The sequence below is a fragment of the Oncorhynchus keta genome, chromosome 4 (genome assembly GCF_023373465.1).
Source record: "Oncorhynchus keta strain PuntledgeMale-10-30-2019 chromosome 4, Oket_V2, whole genome shotgun sequence".
In the NCBI taxonomy this organism is placed as follows: domain Eukaryota; kingdom Metazoa; phylum Chordata; class Actinopteri; order Salmoniformes; family Salmonidae; genus Oncorhynchus; species Oncorhynchus keta.
In genome coordinates this window covers 5191871-5210911 of record NC_068424.1, presented here as the reverse complement: position 1 = coordinate 5210911, position 19041 = coordinate 5191871, and the positions used below count along the sequence as shown (strand labels likewise).

General features: G+C 42.7%; 1 protein-coding gene across 2 annotated transcripts in view; it reads right to left on the bottom strand.

The window, feature by feature from the left end:
- LOC118375720 (transient receptor potential cation channel subfamily A member 1-like) overlaps nt 1-19041 on the bottom strand; it is a 115980-nt gene that overhangs the window by 58896 nt on the left and 38043 nt on the right. For both annotated transcript variants that reach the window (XM_052498886.1, XM_052498889.1), the window contains exons 6-10: nt 18425-18533; nt 9029-9174; nt 6866-7002; nt 2543-2591; nt 250-349 (exon numbers count right to left, since the gene is read on the bottom strand). In XM_052498886.1, coding sequence (XP_052354846.1) covers nt 250-349; nt 2543-2591; nt 6866-7002; nt 9029-9174; nt 18425-18533 — 541 coding nt within the window. The remainder of the gene's footprint in view (nt 1-249; nt 350-2542; nt 2592-6865; nt 7003-9028; nt 9175-18424; nt 18534-19041) is intronic.

Here is a 19041-nt window from a genome sequence, read left to right as displayed (position 1 = left end):
CACACACAGACAGACACGCAGACACACACACACACACACACACACACACACACACACACACACACACACACACACACACACACACACACACACACACACAGACACACATGCACACACACACACACAGACAGACAACACACACACAGACAAGCACACACACACAGACAGACACACACACTCCACAACCTGAGTTCATTCCACAAATGTGTTGCATTTGAATTCCGTTATTGATTTAGTGTAAAAGCTGACCTTTGGACAACAGAAGAGCCACAGATCTCCAGGCTCCACAGTTAGTAGCCAGCAGCAGGGGAGAAAGACCCTTACAGTCTATGTAGTCAATGTCTGCACCCTGTCAACACAACATGCAATACAAGTTAAGTTATATACCTTATATGGTGCACTATTGTTTTGTAGGCAATCGGGTGCCATTTGGACACACAGTCTATTAGGATTCAGAAGCACATTATGCGAGACGGTTTCTGGGCTATTTTTTTTTTTTCTTTATTTTTTTTTTAGCCTTTATTTAACCAGGTCGGCCAGTTGAGAACAAGTTCTCATTTGCAACTGTGACCTGGCCAAGATAAAGCAAAGTAGCGTGACACAAAACAACATTATAGAGTTACACATGGAATAAACAAACGTACAGTCATTAACACAATAGAGAAGTCTATATACAGTGCAACCAAATTAGGTAAGATAAGGGAGTTAAGGCAATAAATAAGCCGTAGTGGTGAAATAATTACAACATAGCAATTAAACACTGGAATGGTAGATGTGCAGAAGATGAATGTGCAAGTAGAGATACTGCGGTGCAAAGGAGCAAAACAAATATATAACAATATGGGGATGAGGTAGTTGGGTGGGCTATTTACAGATGGGCTATGTACAGGTGTAATGATCTGTAAGCTGCTCTGCCAGCTGATGCTTAAAGTTAGTGAGGGAGATATGAGTCTCCAGCTTCAGTGATTTTTGTAATTACTTTTCAGTCATTGGCAGCAGAGAATTGGAAGGAAAGGCGGCCAAAGGAGGAGTTGATTTTGGGGGTGACCAGTGAAATATACCTACTGGAGCGCGTACTACGGGTGTGTGCTGCTATGGTGACCAGTTAGCTGAGATAAGGCGGGGCTTTACCTAGCAAAGACTTATACCAGCGTAGCCTAGTGGTTAGAGCGTTGGACTAACCGGAAGGTTGCAAGTTCAAACCCCCGAGCTGACAAGGTACAAATGTGTCGTTCTGCCCCTGAACAGGCAGTTAACCCACTGTTCCCAGGCCGTCATTGAAAATAAGAATATGTTCTTAACTGACTTGCCTGGTTAAATAAAGGTTAAAAAAAATAAATAAATAAATAAATAAATAAATAAATAGATGACCTGGAGCCAGTGGGTTTGGTGACGAATTTGAGCGAGGCCAGCCAACAAGAGCATTCAGGTCGCAGTAGTGGATAGAAAATGTGGCTTGGTGACAAAATGGATGGCATTGTGATAAGACTGCATCCAATTTGTGATGCTAGACGGGTGGGCAGGTGCGGGCAGCGATCGGTTAAAGAGAATGCATTTAGTTTTACTAGCGTTTAAGAGCAGTTGGAGGCCACAGAAGGAGAGATGTATGGCATTGAAGCTCATCTGAAGGCTAGTTAAAACAGTGTCCAAAGAAGATTCAGAGGTATACAGAATGGTGTCTTCTGTGTAGAGGTAGATCAGAGAGTCATCCGCAGCAAGAGCGACATCGTTGATATATACAGAGAAAGGAGTCAGCCCGAGAATTGAACCCTGTGGTACCCCCATAGAGACTGCCAGAGGTCTGGACAACAGGCCCTCCGATTTGACACACCGAACTCTCTCTGCGAAGTAGTTGGTGAACCACGCGAGGCAGTCATTTGAGAAACCAAGGCTGTTGAGTCTGCCAATAAGAATGAGGTGACTGACAAGAGTTGAAAGCCTTGGCTTGATGAAGACGGCTGCACAGTATTGTCTTTTATCGATGGCGGTTATGATATAGTTTAGTAATAATATAAATATATAATACATGCCATTTAGCAGACGCTTTTATCCAAAGCGACTTACAGTCATGTGTGCATACATTCTACATATGGGTGGTCCCGGATAGTTTTAGAAAAAGAGTGTCCAGATTGTCTAGCTCAGGTGATTTGTAGGTGTCCAGATTTTGCAGCTCTTTCAGAAAATCAACTGACTGGATTTGGGTGAAGGAGAGATGGGGAAGGCTTGGGCAAGTTGCAGAGCTGTTGACCCAGATAGGGGTAGCCAGGTGGAAAGCATGGCCAGCTGAAGAAAAATGCATGTTGAAATTCTCGATTATTGTATATTTATCGGTGGTGACAGTGTTTTCTAGCCTCAGTGCAGTGGGCAGCTGGGAGAAGGTGCTCTTATTTTACATGGGACTTTACTATATTACTGTAGTGTTAACCCTTTGAAATGAGGTACTCCGCCAACTCTGATGTGTGTGTGTGTGTGTGTGTGTTTCTGTGTGTGTGTGTGCGTGCGTGCGTAGGTTTGTGCATGTGTGTGTGTACTTTGTATTTACCTTTGAAATGAGGTACTCCGCCAACTCCTTGTGATCGAATATGGTTGACCTGGATCAAGAGAATCACACCAAAGTGGGTTCAGAAAGTATTCGCTACCCCTTTACTTTTCCCACGTTTTGTTGTGTTACCGACCTGTTGTTGTTTTGTCACTGGCCAACACACACACACACACACACACACACACACACACACACACACACACACACACACACACACACACACACACACACACACACACACACACACCCCGTAATGTTTTAAAAAAATAATGTTGAAATGGAATTATTTATTAAGAATTTTTTAAATAATTCGAGAAGTCAGTTAAGAACACATTCTTATTTTCAAAAAAATCAGTTAAGAAAATTCTTATTTTATTTATTAAGAACACATTCTTATTTTTAATCGAGAAGTCAGTTAAGAATACATTCTTATTTTCAATAACTCGAGAAGGGTTAAGAAACATTCTTATTTTCAATAACTCGAGAAGTCAGTTAAGAACACATTCTTATTTTCAATGACGTCCTATGAACAGTGGGTTCAAACCCCTGAGCTGACAAGGTATAAATCTGTCGTTCTGCCCCTGAACAGGCAGTTAACCCACTGTTCCTAGACCAGTTAACCCACTGTTCCCAGGCCGTCATTGAAAATAAGAATATGTTCTTAACTGACTTGCCTGGTTATTAAATAAAGGTAAAATAAAAATAAAAAATATTTAAAAATATATATATATTTTAGACTTTTACTCAAGTAGTATTTTACTGTGTGAATTTCACTTTTATTTGAGTAATTTTCTATTAAGGTATCTTTAATTTTACACAAGTATGGCAGTTGGGTATTTTTCTTCCCACCACGGACTGTTTGGGGTACTCGAGGACTAGAGTTGGGTATTTTTCTCCCCACCACGGACTGTTTGGGGTACTCGAGGACTAGAGTTGGGTATTTTTCTCCCCACCACGGACTGTTTGGGGTACTCGAGGACTAGAGTTGGGTATTTTTCTCCCCACCACGGACTGTTTGGGGTACTCGAGGACTAGAGTTGGGTATTTTTCTCCCCACCACGGACTGTTTGGGGTACTCGAGGACTAGAGTTGGGTATTTTTCTCCCCACCACGGACTGTTTGGGGTACTCGAGGACTAGAGTTGGGTATTTTTCTCCCCACCACGGACTGTTTGGGGTATTTTTCTCCCCACCACGGACTGTTTGGGGACTAGAGAGTTGGGTATTTTTCTCCCCACCACGGACTGTTTGGGGTACTCGAGGACTAGAGTTGGGTATTTTTCTCCCCACCACTGACTGTTTGGGGTACTCGAGGACTAGAGTTGGGTATTTTTCTCCCCACCACGGACTGTTTGGGGTACTCGAGGACTAGAGTTGGGTATTTTTCTCCCCACCACTGACTGTTTGGGGTACTCGAGGACTAGAGTTGGGTATTTTTCTTCCCACCACTCGAGGACTAGAGTTGGGTAACACTGGCTTACTCTGCCATTTGCCCTATATAGACAGCACAGGAGGTTGGTGGCAACTTAATTGTGGAGGACGGACTCATGGTAATGGTTGAAGCGGAAAAGGTATCAAATACATCAAGATGGTTTTCACAGGTTTGATGCCACTGCATTTCACGTACAATTCCTTCGACTTCGTGGTTTTGGTTTTTGCTCTGACGTGAACTTTCAACTGTGGGACCTTATGTAGACAGGTGTGTGCCTTTCCAAATCATATCCAATCAAATTGAATTTACCACAGGTGGACTCCAATCAAGTTGTAGAAAATTCTCAAGGAAGATTAATGGAAACAAGATGAACTTAGCAAAGGGTCTGAATACTGATGTAAATAAGGGTTTTCTGTTTTATTTTTTATACATTTGCAAAATGTTCTAAAAAGTTGTTTTTGCATTGTCATTTCGGGGTATTGTGATGTTATTATGGGGTATTGTGATGTCATTATGGGGTATTGTGATGTCATTATTACATTTACATTTACATTTAAGTCATTTAGCAGACGCTCTTATCCAGAGCGACTTACATATGGGTATTGTGAAGTCATTATGGGTATTGTGAAGTCATTATGGGTATTGTGATGTCATTATGGGGTATTGTGATGTCATTATGGGTATTGTGAAGTCATTATGGGTATTGTGAAGTCATTATGGGTATTGTGATGTCATTATGGGGTATTGTGATGTCATTATGGGGTATTGTGATGTCATTATGGGTATTGTGAAGTCATTATGGGGTATTGTGTGTAGATTGTTGAGGATTTTTTTTTCAAATCCATTTTAGAATAAGGCTGTAATGTAACAAAATCTGGAAAAGTCAAAGGGTCTGCGTACTTTCCGAAAGCACTTTATTTCACCATACTGCCTAATGGCCCAAATGGCACCCTATTCCCTACATAGTGCACTACATTTGAACAGAGCCCATATTATTCCAAAGAGCACCCTATAGATCCCTATGGTCACTGGTCAAAAATAGTGCCCTACTGTATATAGGGAAGAAAATTACGTCCTCATTTCAACTCCTTCCACCGATCTGCATTGATCTGTACTGATCTGCACTGATTTGTACTGATCTGCACTGATCTGCACTGATCTATACTGATCTGCACCGATCTGCACCAATCTGCATTGATCTGCACTGATCTGTACAGATCTGCACTGATCTATACTGATCTGTACTGATCTGCACTGATCTGCACTGATCTGTACTGATCTGCACTGATCTGCACTGATCTGTACTGATCTGCACTGATCTGCACTGATCTGCACTGATCTGCACTGATCTGTACTGATCTGCACTGATCTGCACTGATCTGGATTGATCTGCACTGATCTGCACTGATCTGTACTGATCTGCACTGATCTGCACTGATCTGTACTGATCTGCACTGATCTGCACTGATCTGATTCATTGATCTGCACTGATCTGTACTGATCTGCATTGATCTGCACTGATCTGCATTGCTCTTCACGATCTGAACTGCACTGATTTGATCTGCATTCTGGATTGATCTGCACTGATCTGGATTGCATTGATCTGCATTGATCTGCACTGATCTGTACTGATCTGTACTGATCTGCACTAATCTGCACTGATCTGTAATGATCTGCACTGATCTGCACTGATCTGTACTGATCTGCACTGATCTGCACTGAACTGCACTGATCTGCACCGATCTGCACAGATCTGTAGACCTAGGGTGGTAGAATTTTTAGATGTCCATTCTACCGATTCTATTTCTTATTGTATGAACTACACTACTGAATTATTTGTCCGTTTAGATATATTTTTTTGTTCTTCATTTGGATCTGAATTGAAGTCAGGCTGAAAGTCATGAAAATAATTCAGGTTCAGATTTTCCCATCTTGTTATCAGTAGGCGTTCATAAGACGTGCAGGTGAAGAATACAGTCTCAATAGCTAAAAGGTTTTTTAAAAAATTAATTAAAAAGCGTGTTCCTTTTAAGTTGTGTCAGGGTCAGTTTATTTTCTTTTTCCACAGCTGTAAGGGTGGATGTGACACTGAGGCATATCCTTACGATCACAAATATGATTAAAAACCAGTCATCCCGGGCTTTCTTAACCACTCAGCTTTTTATACCTACAGTATCATTCCCTTTTGTTTTATGAGGGTAGTTAAGTTATGATGTAGGTTTTAGCCAGGTGTAGCCAAGCCATGTTCCTCTTTACACAGCACACACTGCTGTTGGATAGTTACCGTGGTTACTGGTGATGGAGACAAAGGACTAGAAACATCGGGCTCTGGTCAAAGGCGGCGCACTAATAATATATGCCATTTAGCAGACGCTTTTATCCAAAGCGACTGTGTGCATACATTCTACGTATGGGTGGTCCCGGGGATCGAAACCACTACCCTGGCGTTACAAGCGCCATGCTCTACCAACTGAGCTACAGAAGCACTATATAGGGACTAGGCTGTGGTTTGGGACGCAGGCAAGGTACAAGTTGTGAGGTCACGTCGCTTATCTATCTTTCTCTACAAATATTATTCACGCTATATTCCTCCCAGTTCATACAATATGACCGATACGTTCCATTTTCAAACAGAAGCTTTGTCACCGAGCAACCGTTACCCTGACTCCTGGAACATGTTTGGTTCTGTCACACCGTAGAATAGAACTATGATTTGTTATCGTGATGGGTCGGTTCACGACTTTAACATTCACAGGAATTCATGGATAAACAAACGATTGGATGAATGGATGACTGAATGAATGAACAAATGTACAAACGAAGCAATTAATCAATTCATGAATTAACTAATGAATAAAACAAATGAATAAATGAATGAACAAACTCTCCCACCTGTGTAGAGGTGTCTGGCAGGCTCCATCAGACAGGTTAATGATGCTGTCCACTCTACTGTAAGAAGACAGCATCAGTTTAACTGCCTCTGTAGCTCCCTGGGAACAGGCAAAATGTAGAGCTGTGGACCGGTCCACCTGGAGCACAGTACAATATAAACACAGTGAGAACACACACACACACACATACACACACACACACACACACACACACACACACACACACACACACACACACACACACACACACACACACACACACACACACACACACGCACACAAACACACACACACGCACGCACACGCAAGAATTTCACCTGTAAGGTCTAGCTAGACCTGTTGTATTCGGCCCATGTGACTAATACAATTTCATTAGATTTGTTGAAGACTATTAAGAAACGGTGTGTGTGTGACCCCGATTTAGACCACTGCGGTAAAATGTTACAGGGTCATAAGAATGAATGGCAGGAACAGAGCAGAGATATCCCCACTCCACTCCACTCAGCTCCACACCACATGCCATTCGGGAACAGTAAGTGAAAGTCAGTGCAGTAAGTAAAGGTCAGTGCAGTAAGTAAAGGTCGTCAGCGCAGTAAGTGTGGATCAGTACAGTAAGTGAAGGTCAGTACAGTAAGTGGAGGTCAGTACAGTAAGTGGAGGTCAGTACAGTAAGTGGAGATCAGTGCAGTAAGTGCAGGTCAGTGCAGTAAGTGCAGGTCAGTACAGTAAGTGCAGGTCAGTACAGTAAGTGAGGATCAGTACAGTAAGTGCAGGTCAGTACAGTAAGTCCAGGTCAGTAGAGTAAGTGCAGGTCAGTACAGTAAGTGCAGGTCAGTACAGTAAGTGAGGATCAGTGCAGTAAGTAAGGATCAGTGCAGTAAGTACGGGTCAGTGCAGTAAGTGCAGGTCGGTGCAGTAAGTACAGGTCAGTGCTGTAAGTTCAGGTCAGTGCAGTAAGTGAGGATCAGTGCAGTAAGTACAGGTCAGTGCAGTAAGTGAGGATCAGTACAGTAAGTAGAGGTCAGTCACAGTAAGTAGAGGTCAGTACAGTAAGTAGAGGTCATCACAGTAAGTAGAGGTCATCACAGTAAGTAGAGGTCAGTACAGTAAGTAGAGGTCATCACAGTAAGTACCATTCGGGAAGTGATCTTACAGATGGTGGAACCCTTCCCAGACTCTGCTACACCGGCAGAGTGGGAGTAGAGATTATACATCCTAAAATGTTTATTATTTTCCTGGAAGATCCTGAGGAGATCTTTAATTAACCTTGTGATCTTCTGGTGCAGTCCAATGAGCCCCTCATCTAAATGAATGAATAAATTAATTTCCTAGACTGTAAATTCAAAGATAGAAACAAGTGAAACTGATGTGATTGTCTGTGTGGTCGCTGTACATTGGAAACCTGTATAATAATTTACTGTACTTAGACAATTACATTAGGCTACACTATGCTTATTCAAATAATTGCATACAGAAGATATAGCGATTTGTATGATCTCTGTTTCTGAACCAATCATATGATCCCATCTGTTACCTGTGTCTCAACCAATCATATGATCCCTTATGTTATCTTTATCTGAAACAACCATATGATCCCAAATCTTTATGTACCTGATTCTGAACCAATCGTATGATCAAATATGTTGATGTACCTGTTTCTGAGCCAATCGTATGATCCCATATGTTACCTGTGTCTGAACCAATCATATGATCACTTATGTTACCTTTATCTGAAACAACCATATGATCCCAAATCTTTATGTACCTGATTCCGAACCAATCGTATGAGTCCATATGTTGATGTACCTGATTCTGAACCAATCGTATGATCCCATATGTTGATGTACCTGATTCTGAACCAATCGTATGATCCCATATGTTGATGTACCTGATTCTGAACCAATCATATGATCCCATATGTTGATGTACCTGATTCTGAACCAATCATATGATCCCATATGTTGATGTACCTGATTCTGAACCAATCGTATGATCCCATATGTTGATGTACCTGATTCTGAACCAATCGTATGATCCCATATGTTGATGTACCTGTTTCTGAACCAATCGTATGATCCCATATGTTGATGTACCTGATTCTGAACCAATCGTATGATCCCATATGTTGATGTACCTGTTTCTGAACCAATCATATGATCCCTACCTGTTGCTGATCAATCTTAGCTCCTTTTTGGATGCAGAACTTAATGACGTCCACATTTCCTCCCCTGACCGCCATGTGCAGAGGACTACTGCAGGACTTATCCAGGAAGTTAATGTGTTCTTCTATGGAATGACCCATCTCCTCTCCTGGACAGCACACAAACACAGGAGTGTTACATTTCATACCCAGCATCTGAAAGTCAGTGGATGTGTGTACACAGCGTTTGAAACTAAACTCACACACAAAGAGTGGATCTCAATATTGACGAATACGCTGATTCGGTGTGCGAAAGTTCTGAAACTGAAAGCGCGAACCACTGCTTTTAATCAGGGCAAGGTGTCTGGTAACATGTCCGAATATAAACAGTGCAGCTATTCCTCCGCAAGGCAATCAAACAAGCTAAGCGTCAGTACAGAGACAAAGTGGAATCTCAATTCAACGGCTCAGACACAAGAGGCATGTGGCAGGGTCTACAGTCAATCACGGACTACAAGAAGAAACCCAGCCCAGTCACGGACCAGGATGTCTTGCTCCCAGGCAGACTAAATAACTTTTGCCCGCTTTGAGGACAATACAGTGCCACTGACACGGCCTGCAACGAAAACATGCGGTCTCCCCTTCACTGCAGCTGAGGTGAGTAAGACATTTAAACGTGTTAACCCTCGCAAGGCTGCAGGCCCAGACGGCATCCCCAGCCGCGCCCTCAGAGCATGCGCAGACCAGCTGGCCGGTGTGTTTACGGACATATTCAATCAATCCCTATACCAGTCTGCTGTTCCCACATGCTTCAAGAGGGCCACTATTGTTCCTGTTCCCAAGAAAGCTAAGGTAACTGAACTAAACGACTACCGCCCGTAGCACTCACTTCCGTCATCATGAAGTGCTTTGAGAGACTAGTCAAGGACCATATCACCTCCACCCTACCTGACACCCTAGACCCACTCCAATTTGCTTACCGCCCAAATAGGTCCACAGACGATGCAATCTCAACCACACTGCACACTGCCCTAACCCACCTGGACAAGAGGAATACCTATGTGAGAATGCTGTTCATCGACTACAGCTCGGCAGCCACTCTGACATCAATATAAATGCATTGAAAATCACATCAAAAACACATCACCAAAACAGAATCAGGACTTTAAAACTCACCTCACTGTGATTGGTCAATTTGAAGAAAGAAGTTCAACAACAGAAGCTGAGTGTAAAACATGGTCATTGTGGATGTTGTTTCAAAGTCTAACACAAGGAAATGGACTGTGCTTTCTAAGGGGATGACTAATTCAAAACACATATTAGAGCGTATATATGATATATATAAACACTACTGTTCAAAAGTTTGAGGTCACTTAGAAATGTCCTTGTTTTTGAAAGAAGAGCCCATTAAAATAACATCAAATTGATCAGAAATACAGTGTAGACATTGTTAATGTTGTAAATGACTGTTGTAGCTGGAAAATTGTATTTCATAAAATATTTTATGGAATATCTACATAGGTGTATAGAGGCCCATTATCAGCAACCATCACTCCAGTGTTCCAATGGCACGTTGTGTTAGCTAATCCAATTTTATCATTTTAAAAGGCTAATTGATCATTAGAAATACCTTTGGCAATTATGTTAGCACAGCTGAAAACTGTTGTCCTGATTAAATAAGCAATAAAACTGGCCTTTAGACTAGTTGAGTATCTGGAGCATCAGCCTTTGTGGGTTCGACTACAGGATCAAAATGGCCAGAAACAAAGAACTTTCTGCTGAAACTCGTCAATCGATTCTTGTTTTGAGAAATGAAGGCTATTCCATGTGAGAAATTGTCAAGAAACTGAAGATCTCGTACAACGCTGTGTACTACTCCCTTCACAGAACAGCGCAACCTAGCTCTAACCAGAATAGAAAGAGGAGTGGGAGGACCCGGTGCACAACTGAGCAAGAGGACAAGTACATTAGAGTGTCTAGTTTGAGAAACAGATGCATCACAAGTCCTCAACTGGCAGCTTCATTAAATAGTACCCGCAAAACACCAGTCTCAAAGTCAACAGTGAAGAGAGGCAACTCCAGGATGCTGGCCTTCTCGGCAGAGTTCCTCTGTCCTTTGCCCATCTTAATCTTTTAGTTTTATTGGCCAGTCTGAGATATGGCTTTTTCAAATCAAGTTCGCTTTGTCGGCAGCATGTGCTGCACCAGAATCACAGGTTCTCATCTGTTTTATCACAGTTTGAACGTTGTGCAGTATATCCAGTCCATAAACAGTATGAAAGTATATAACTAGGCACATCTAGGGGCTTTTATAATGGAATAATCATTTTGGCTTTTTGGGCTTGGTGCTAATTAAATGTTGTTAACGTAGGGCTCATTAAATGTTGTTAACATAGGGCTCATTAAATGTTGTTAACGAAGGGCTCATTAAATGTTGTTAACGTCGGGCTCATTAAATGTTGTTAACGTAGGGCTCATTAAATGTTGTTAACGTAGGGCTCATTAAATGTTGTTAACGTAGGGCTCATTAAATGTTGTTAACGTGGGGCTCATTAAATGTTGTTAACGTAGGGCTCATTAAATGTTGTTAACGTAGGGCTCATTAAATGTTGTTAACGTGGGGCTCATTAAATGTTGTTAACATAGCGCTCATTAAATGTTGTTAACGTAGGGCTCATTAAATTATGTTAACATCCTTCTCTTGGTCATTCTGTTGAGGCCAGACACTACATGGAAAGCTGTTCTGTTGAGGCCAGACACTACATGGAAAGCAGTTCTGTTGAGGCCAGACACTACATGGAAAGCTGTTCTGTTGAGGCCAGACACTACATGGAAAGCTGTTCTGTTGAGGCCAGACACTACATGGAAAGCTGTTCTGTTGAGGCCAGACACTACATGGAAAGCTGTTCTGTTGAGGCCAGACACTACATGGAAAGCTGTTCTGTTGAGGCCAGACACTACATGAAAGCTGTTCTGTTGAGGCCAGACACTACATGGAAAGCTGTTCTGTTTACAGCAGATACACTAAGTTGAATTTCAAGCTAATAACTCTAAACTGTGTTTTGTTTCCTTTCAGTTTAATGGAAACTAGGATGACAAGTGGAGGAACATCTGAGTCTTCTAACTCAACTCATTCCCCCTTAGTCATGCCATCTGTGGACATCTGGCTAGGCCTGGCCTTAAGAATGTGAATCCTCATTTGGTCCAAATCTGACAACGACAGAACCTTCACAAATATTTAGCTGTTGGAATAAACACATCCAGTGTCCTGTTATGATGATGAGTAAACAGGTTGGGTAAACAGTGAGTCCGTGACGTGGTCTCTGGTTGACCATTCTGACACAAAATGGCCACCGTGTATAAGTCAGTGCAAAGATGGACAACGTTGATGGGGGTGTGGGGGGCCACAAAAAAAGTCTGACTTCATCAAGGGGGGCTGCAGTGGCTCACGGGTCTGCACACCTACATCCATACCCACACATGTCGTCATAGATGGCCCCTGCTTTTCAGGGGTCCTAAACAACAACAAAAATGTCCCCCACCTTGAAAGCAAAACATTCTAGCGGTCCCCCTTCTTGACAGCGGAGAGACTTTTTTTTTTTTAGAGTTTAGGTAGGGAGCATGAGTTTTATGAGTTAAAGGGTAGGGAGCATGAGTTTTATGAGTTAAAGGGTAGGGAGCATGAGTTTTATGAGTTAAAGGGTAGGGAGCATGAGTTTTATGAGTTAAAGGGTAGGGAGCATGAGTTTTATGAGTTAAAGGGTAGGGAGCATGAGTTTTATGAGTTAAAGGGTAGGGAGCATGAGTTTTATGAGTTAAAGGGTAGGGAGCATGAGTTTTATGAGTTTAAAGGGTTAGGGAGCATGACTTTTATGAGTTAAAGGGTAGGGAGCATGAGTTTTATGAGTTAAAGGGTAGGGAGCATGAGTGTTATGAGTTAAAGGGTAGGGAGCATGAGTTTTATGGGTTAAAGGTTAGGGAGCATGAGTTTTATGAGTTAAAGGGTAGGGAGCATGAGTTTTATGAGTTAAAGGGTAGGGAGCATGAGTTTTATGAGTTAAAGGGTAGGGAGCATGAGTTTTATGAGTTAAAGGGTAGGGAGCATGAGTTTTATGAGTTAAAGGGTAGGGAGCATGAGTTTTATGAGTTAAAGGGTAGGGAGCATGAGTTTTATGAGTTAAAGGGTAGGGAGCATGAGTTTTATGAGTTAAAGGGTAGGGAGCATGAGTTTTATGAGTTAAAGGGTAGGGAGCATGAGTTTCATGAGTTAAAGGGTAGGGAGCATGAGTTTTACTCACCAAAGTAACAACACAGTGTAGTCAAAGACTTAGTAACTTAGTTCTAGTTATGATCTGGTTACCTCAAACTATTAACCTATTTAATAACATATATCCAGATATCTTCGGAACTACCCACAATGCACTGTTTCTCAACGTCATATGGAGAACCTGTGCTATGTAGCTGGTTCCAGCTGGCTAACGTTAGATACTAGCCATGTTAGCATATAATTACATTCCCAACTAAGTGTTTTAGATGATGGTGAGCTAAAAATGTATATCCTCGAAGAAGACACCATAGAGCTAAATTCATTCAAACCTGCATCTGCATCTGCACCTGCATCTCCTCTGTGTTTAGCAGCTGTAGTGGTATACATTGATACAATATCAAAGTATGTAGATACCCCTTCAAATTAGAAGTTTTGTATATTTCAGCCACACCCGTTGCTGACCAGTGTATAAAAAAAATTGAGGACACAGCCATGCAATCTCCATTGACAAACATTGCAGTAGAATGGAAGAGCTCAGTGACTTTCAAAGTTGCAGCGTCATAGGATGCCACTTTTCATCAGATTGTCAAATCTCTGCCCTGCTAGAGCTGCCCCAGTCAACTGTAAGTGTTGTTATTGTGAAGTAGAAACGTCTAGGAGCAACAACGGCTCAGCCGCTAAGTGGTAGGCCACAAAAGTTCACAAAATGTCACTTTCGGATGCAGGAGCGCATTGCACGTAACAATCCTCTGTCCTTGATTGCAACACTCACTACCGTGTTCCAAACTGCCTCTGGAAGCAACGTCAGTCAGCACAACAGCTGTTCGTCAGGAGATTCATGAAATGGGTTTCCATGGCCAAGCAGCCGCACACAAGTCTAAGATCACCATGCACAATGCCAAGCTACGGCTGGAGTGGTGTAAAGCTCGCCTCCATTGGACTCCGGAGCAGTGGAAATTCTCTGGAGTGATCAATTACGCTTCACCATCTGGCATTCAGACGGATAAATCTGGGTTTGGCGGATGTAGAGATGCCTAGTGTCAAGTGTGAAGTTTGGTGGAGGAGGAATAATGGTCTGGGGCTTTTTTTCATGGTTCAGGCCCCTTAGTTCCAGTGAAGGGAAATCTTAATGCTACAGCATACAATTACATTCCAGACGATTCTGTGCTTCCAGCTTTGTGGCAATAGTTTGGGAAGGCCCTTTCCTATTTCAGCAATGACAATGCCCCCATGCACAAAGAGAGGTCCATACAGAAATGTTTTGTTGAGATTGGTGTGGAAGAACTTGACTGGCCTGCACAGAGCCTTGACCTTAACTCTATCGAACCCCTTTGGGATGAATTGGAACGCTGACTGTGAGCCAGGCCTAAATCGCCCAACATCATTGCCTGACCTCACTAACGCTCTTGAGGCTGAATAGAATCAAGTCCTCCACAGCAATGTTCCAATGTTCCAACATCTAGTGGAAAGCCTTCCCAGAAGAGTGGAGGCTGTTATAGCAGCAATGTTCCTACATCTAGTGGAAAGCCTTCCCAGAAAAGTGGAGGCTGTTATAGCAGCAATGTTCCAACATCTAGTGGAAAGCCTTCCCAGAAGAGTGGAGGCTGTTATAGCAGCAATGTTCCAACATCTAGTGGAAAGCCTTCCCAGAAGAGTGGAGGCTGTTATAGCAGCAATGTTCCAACATCTAGTGGAAAGCCTTCCCAGAAAAGTGGAGGCTGTTATAGCAGCAATGTTCCAACATTTAGTGGAAAGCCTTCCCAGAAGAGTGGAGGCTGTTATAGCAGCAATGTTCCAACATCTAGTGGAAAGCCTTCCCAGAAGAATGGAGGCTGTTGTAGCAGCAAAGGGGAGACCAACTCCATATTAATGCCTATGATTTTGGAACGAGATGTTATTTTGATCATGTAGTCTATCCAGTATATACTGAGTGTTCAAAATGTAATACTTCCAGGTCAACTGTAATATGAATACCATTGTAAAGCACAATTTCTCCCCTTTCCAGCAAAATCTATGGCGAGACCTTGATGCTGCCCGTCTCTACATGACTGAAGAAGGCAATGGAACTCCGTCGGGTCTTTTTTAAAAACCTACTGAGTGAAAGGAGGAGATATGTTGTGAGGGGAAACAACTTTTATTCACACGATTTGTCCAACTCATAACCTCCAAAATGTCAATAAAACACTATAAAGTGTTTCTAGAATGTGTCATTAAATACCCATTTGAAGGTGTGGAATTTGAATCAAGTTATTTCAGGCAGCGCTGAAGTTATCTTCAGAAGTAAACAGCGGCTGTAACGGCTTTTGAGATAATAATAATAATATAATATATGCCATTTAGCAGACGCTTTTATCCAAAGCGACTTACAGTCATGTGTGCATACATTCTACGTATGGGTGGTCCCGGGAATCGAACCCACTACCCTGGCGTTACAAGCGCCATGCTCTACCAACTGAGCTACAGAAGGACCATGAATGATGGCTTGCAGTGATTACGTGACAAATGAACTATTGATTGAATTAACTATTGATGAACTCACAAGTAATTAACTTTACACTCCCCATTACACTCAGCATTGATCATTTCTTGTTTTTAATCTGAGAGTGGAAAGAGACTGTGTGGTATTAGATGAGTTGCATAATGCGTGTGGTAAATTACGTCGTGACACGTCCAGCGTCAGAGAAGTCATTTTGTTAAACTTTTCTCCGATACTATTGGTCCATTATCAATCAACATTTGAGTAGAAACGTAATTTACATCCCGGGTTTTTATGCCAACACAGTCACTACAGTCCCATTAGTTTTCATTGCAGCCTCATTTGAATGCTGCGGTTTTGCAGACCCTGGGAAAATGTTTGATTGACAGATGAAGGGCTTAGCGTTGGCTCTTTCCAAACAGGGAGGGGCTAACACCCCTACGGACTACCCCCAGCTATCCTCATGTACTTTGTTTCCCCTCGGAACTTTTGGTGTGCATTACGCCCCTGGATACCCAGTCACATTTCCTGAGCTAGACAATCTGGACCCTCTCTTTCTAAAACTATCCGCCACAATTGTTGCAAGCCCTATTAATAGCCTGTTCAACCTCTCTTTTGTATCGCCTAAGATCCCCCAAGATTGGAAAGCTGCCACGGTCATCCCCCTCTTCAAAGGGAGAGGACACTCTTGACCCAAACTGCTACAGACCTATATCTATCCTACCCTGTTGCCTTAAAAAGGTCTTCGAAACCCAAGTCAACAAACAGATCACTGACCATTTAGAATCCCACCGTACCTTCTCCGCTATGCAATCTGGTTTCAGAGCTGGTCATGGGTGCACCTCAGCCACGCTCAAGGTCCTAAATGATATCTTAACCGCCATCGATAAGAAAGATTACTGTGCATCCGTATTCATTGATCTGGCCAAGGCTTTCGACTCCGTCAATCACCACATCCTCATCGGCAGACTCGACAGCCTTGGCTTCTCTGATAGAGTTCAGTGTGTCAAATCGGAGGGTCTGCTGTCCGGACCTCTGGCAGTCTCTATGGGGGTGCCACAGGGTTCAATTCTTGGACCGACTCTCTCCTCTGTATACATCAATTATGTCGCTCTTGCTGCTGGTGAGTCTCCGATCCACCTCTATGCAGACAACACCATTCTATATACTTCTGGCCCTTCTTTGGACACTGTGTTGACAACCCTCAAAACCCTCCAGGGAAGCTTCAATGCCATACAACTCTCCTTCCGTGGCCTCCAATTGCTCTTAAATACAAGTAAAACTAAATGCATGCTCTTCAACCGATCGCTGCCTGCACCTGCCCGCCTGTCCAACATCACTACTCTGGACGGCACTGACTTAGAATACGTGGACAACTACAAATACCTAGGTGTCTGGTTAGACTGTAAACTCTCCTTCCAGACCCACATCAAACATCTTCAATCCAAAGTTAAATCTAGAATTGGCTTCCTATTTCGCAACAAAGCATCCTTCACTCATGCTGCCAAACATACCATTGTAAAACTGACCATCCTACCATTCCTCGACTTTGGCGATGTCATTTACAAAATAGCTTCCAATACCCTACCCAACAAATTGGATGCAGTCTATCACAGTGCAATCCGTTTTGTCACCAAAGCCCCATATACTACCCACCACTGTGACCTGTACGCTCTCGTTGGCTGGCCCTCGCTTCATACTCGTCGCCAAACCCACTGGCTCCATGTCATCTACAAGACCCTGCTAGGTAAAGTGCCCCCTTATCTCAGCTCGCTGGTCACCATAACATCACCCACCTGAAGCACGTATAGCAGGTATATCTCTCTGGTCACCCCCAAAACCAATTCTTTCTTTGGCCGCCTCTCCTTCCAGTTCTCTGCTGCCAATGACTGGAACGAACTACAAAAATCTCTGAAGCTGGAGACTCTTACCTCCCTCACTAGCTTTAAGCACCAGCTGTCAGAGCAGCTTACAGATCACTGCACCTGTCCATAGCCCACCTATAATTTAGCCCAAACAACTACCTCTTTCCCTACTGTATTTATTTTATTTATTTATTTATTTATTTTGCTCCTTTGCACCCCATTATTTTTATTTCTACTTTGCACATTCTTCCATTGCAAATCTACCATTCCAGTATTTTACTTGCTATATTGTATTTACTTTGCCACCATGGCCTTTTTTTGCCTTTACCTCCCTTGTCTCACCTCATTTGTTCACATCGTATATAGACTTGTTTATACTGTATTATTGACTGTATGTTTGTTTTACTCCATGTGTAACTCTGTGGCTTTGTATGTGTCGAACTGCTTTGCTTTATCTTGGCCAGGTCGCAGTTGTAAATGAGAACTTGTTCTCAACTTGCCTACCTGGTTAAATAAAGGTGTTCTCAACTAGCCTACCTGGTTAAATAAAGGTGTTCTCAACTAGCCTAGCTGGTTAAATAAAGGTGTTCTCAACTAGCCTACATGGTTAAATAAAGGTGAAATAAAAAAATTAAAAGGTCAAATTAAAATAAAATAGATTAAAAAGATGGTAACTATACAATGGTAATAGTGGGGAGGGGGGAGGGGACACACAAACATTTTACAGATACTTTATGATTATCAGTTAACAGGACCCATAGAAAACGGAAAAGTAAATGCAGTTCTTTATTGTTGTCATGGTAAAGACGTACCAGCTTTGAGGATGACCTCCATGGCTTTCTTAGCGCCTGCGAAGGCAGCTGTGTGGATGGCGAAGTGGCCTAGCTTGTTCTGACTACAGAGCCGTGCCCCGTGCTTCAGCTACAGGACAGAGAACACATACAGAGATGCTTTAGGAGGAAGAGGCAGTGATTTGGACAGAGAACACATACAGAGATGCTTTAGGGGGAAGAGGCAGTGATTTGGACAGAGAACAGCTACAGAGATGCATTAGGAGGAAGAGGCAGTGATTTGGACAGAGAACAGCTACAGAGATGCTTTAGGGGGAAGAGGCAGTGATTTGGACAGAGAACAGCTACAGAGATGCGTTAGGAGGAAGAGGCAGTGATTTGGACAGAGAACAGGAACAGAGATGCGTTAGGAGGAAGAGGCAGTGATTTGGACAGAGAACAGATACAGAGATGCTTTAGGAGGAAGAGGCAGTGATTTTTGAACACGTACAGACAGAGAACAGAACACGTACAGAGATGCTTTGAGGCAGTGATTTTACAGAGATGCTTTAGGAGGAAGAGGCAGTGATTTGGACAGAGAACACATACAGAGATGCTTTAGGAGGAAGAGGCAGTGATTTGGACAGAGAACACAGAGA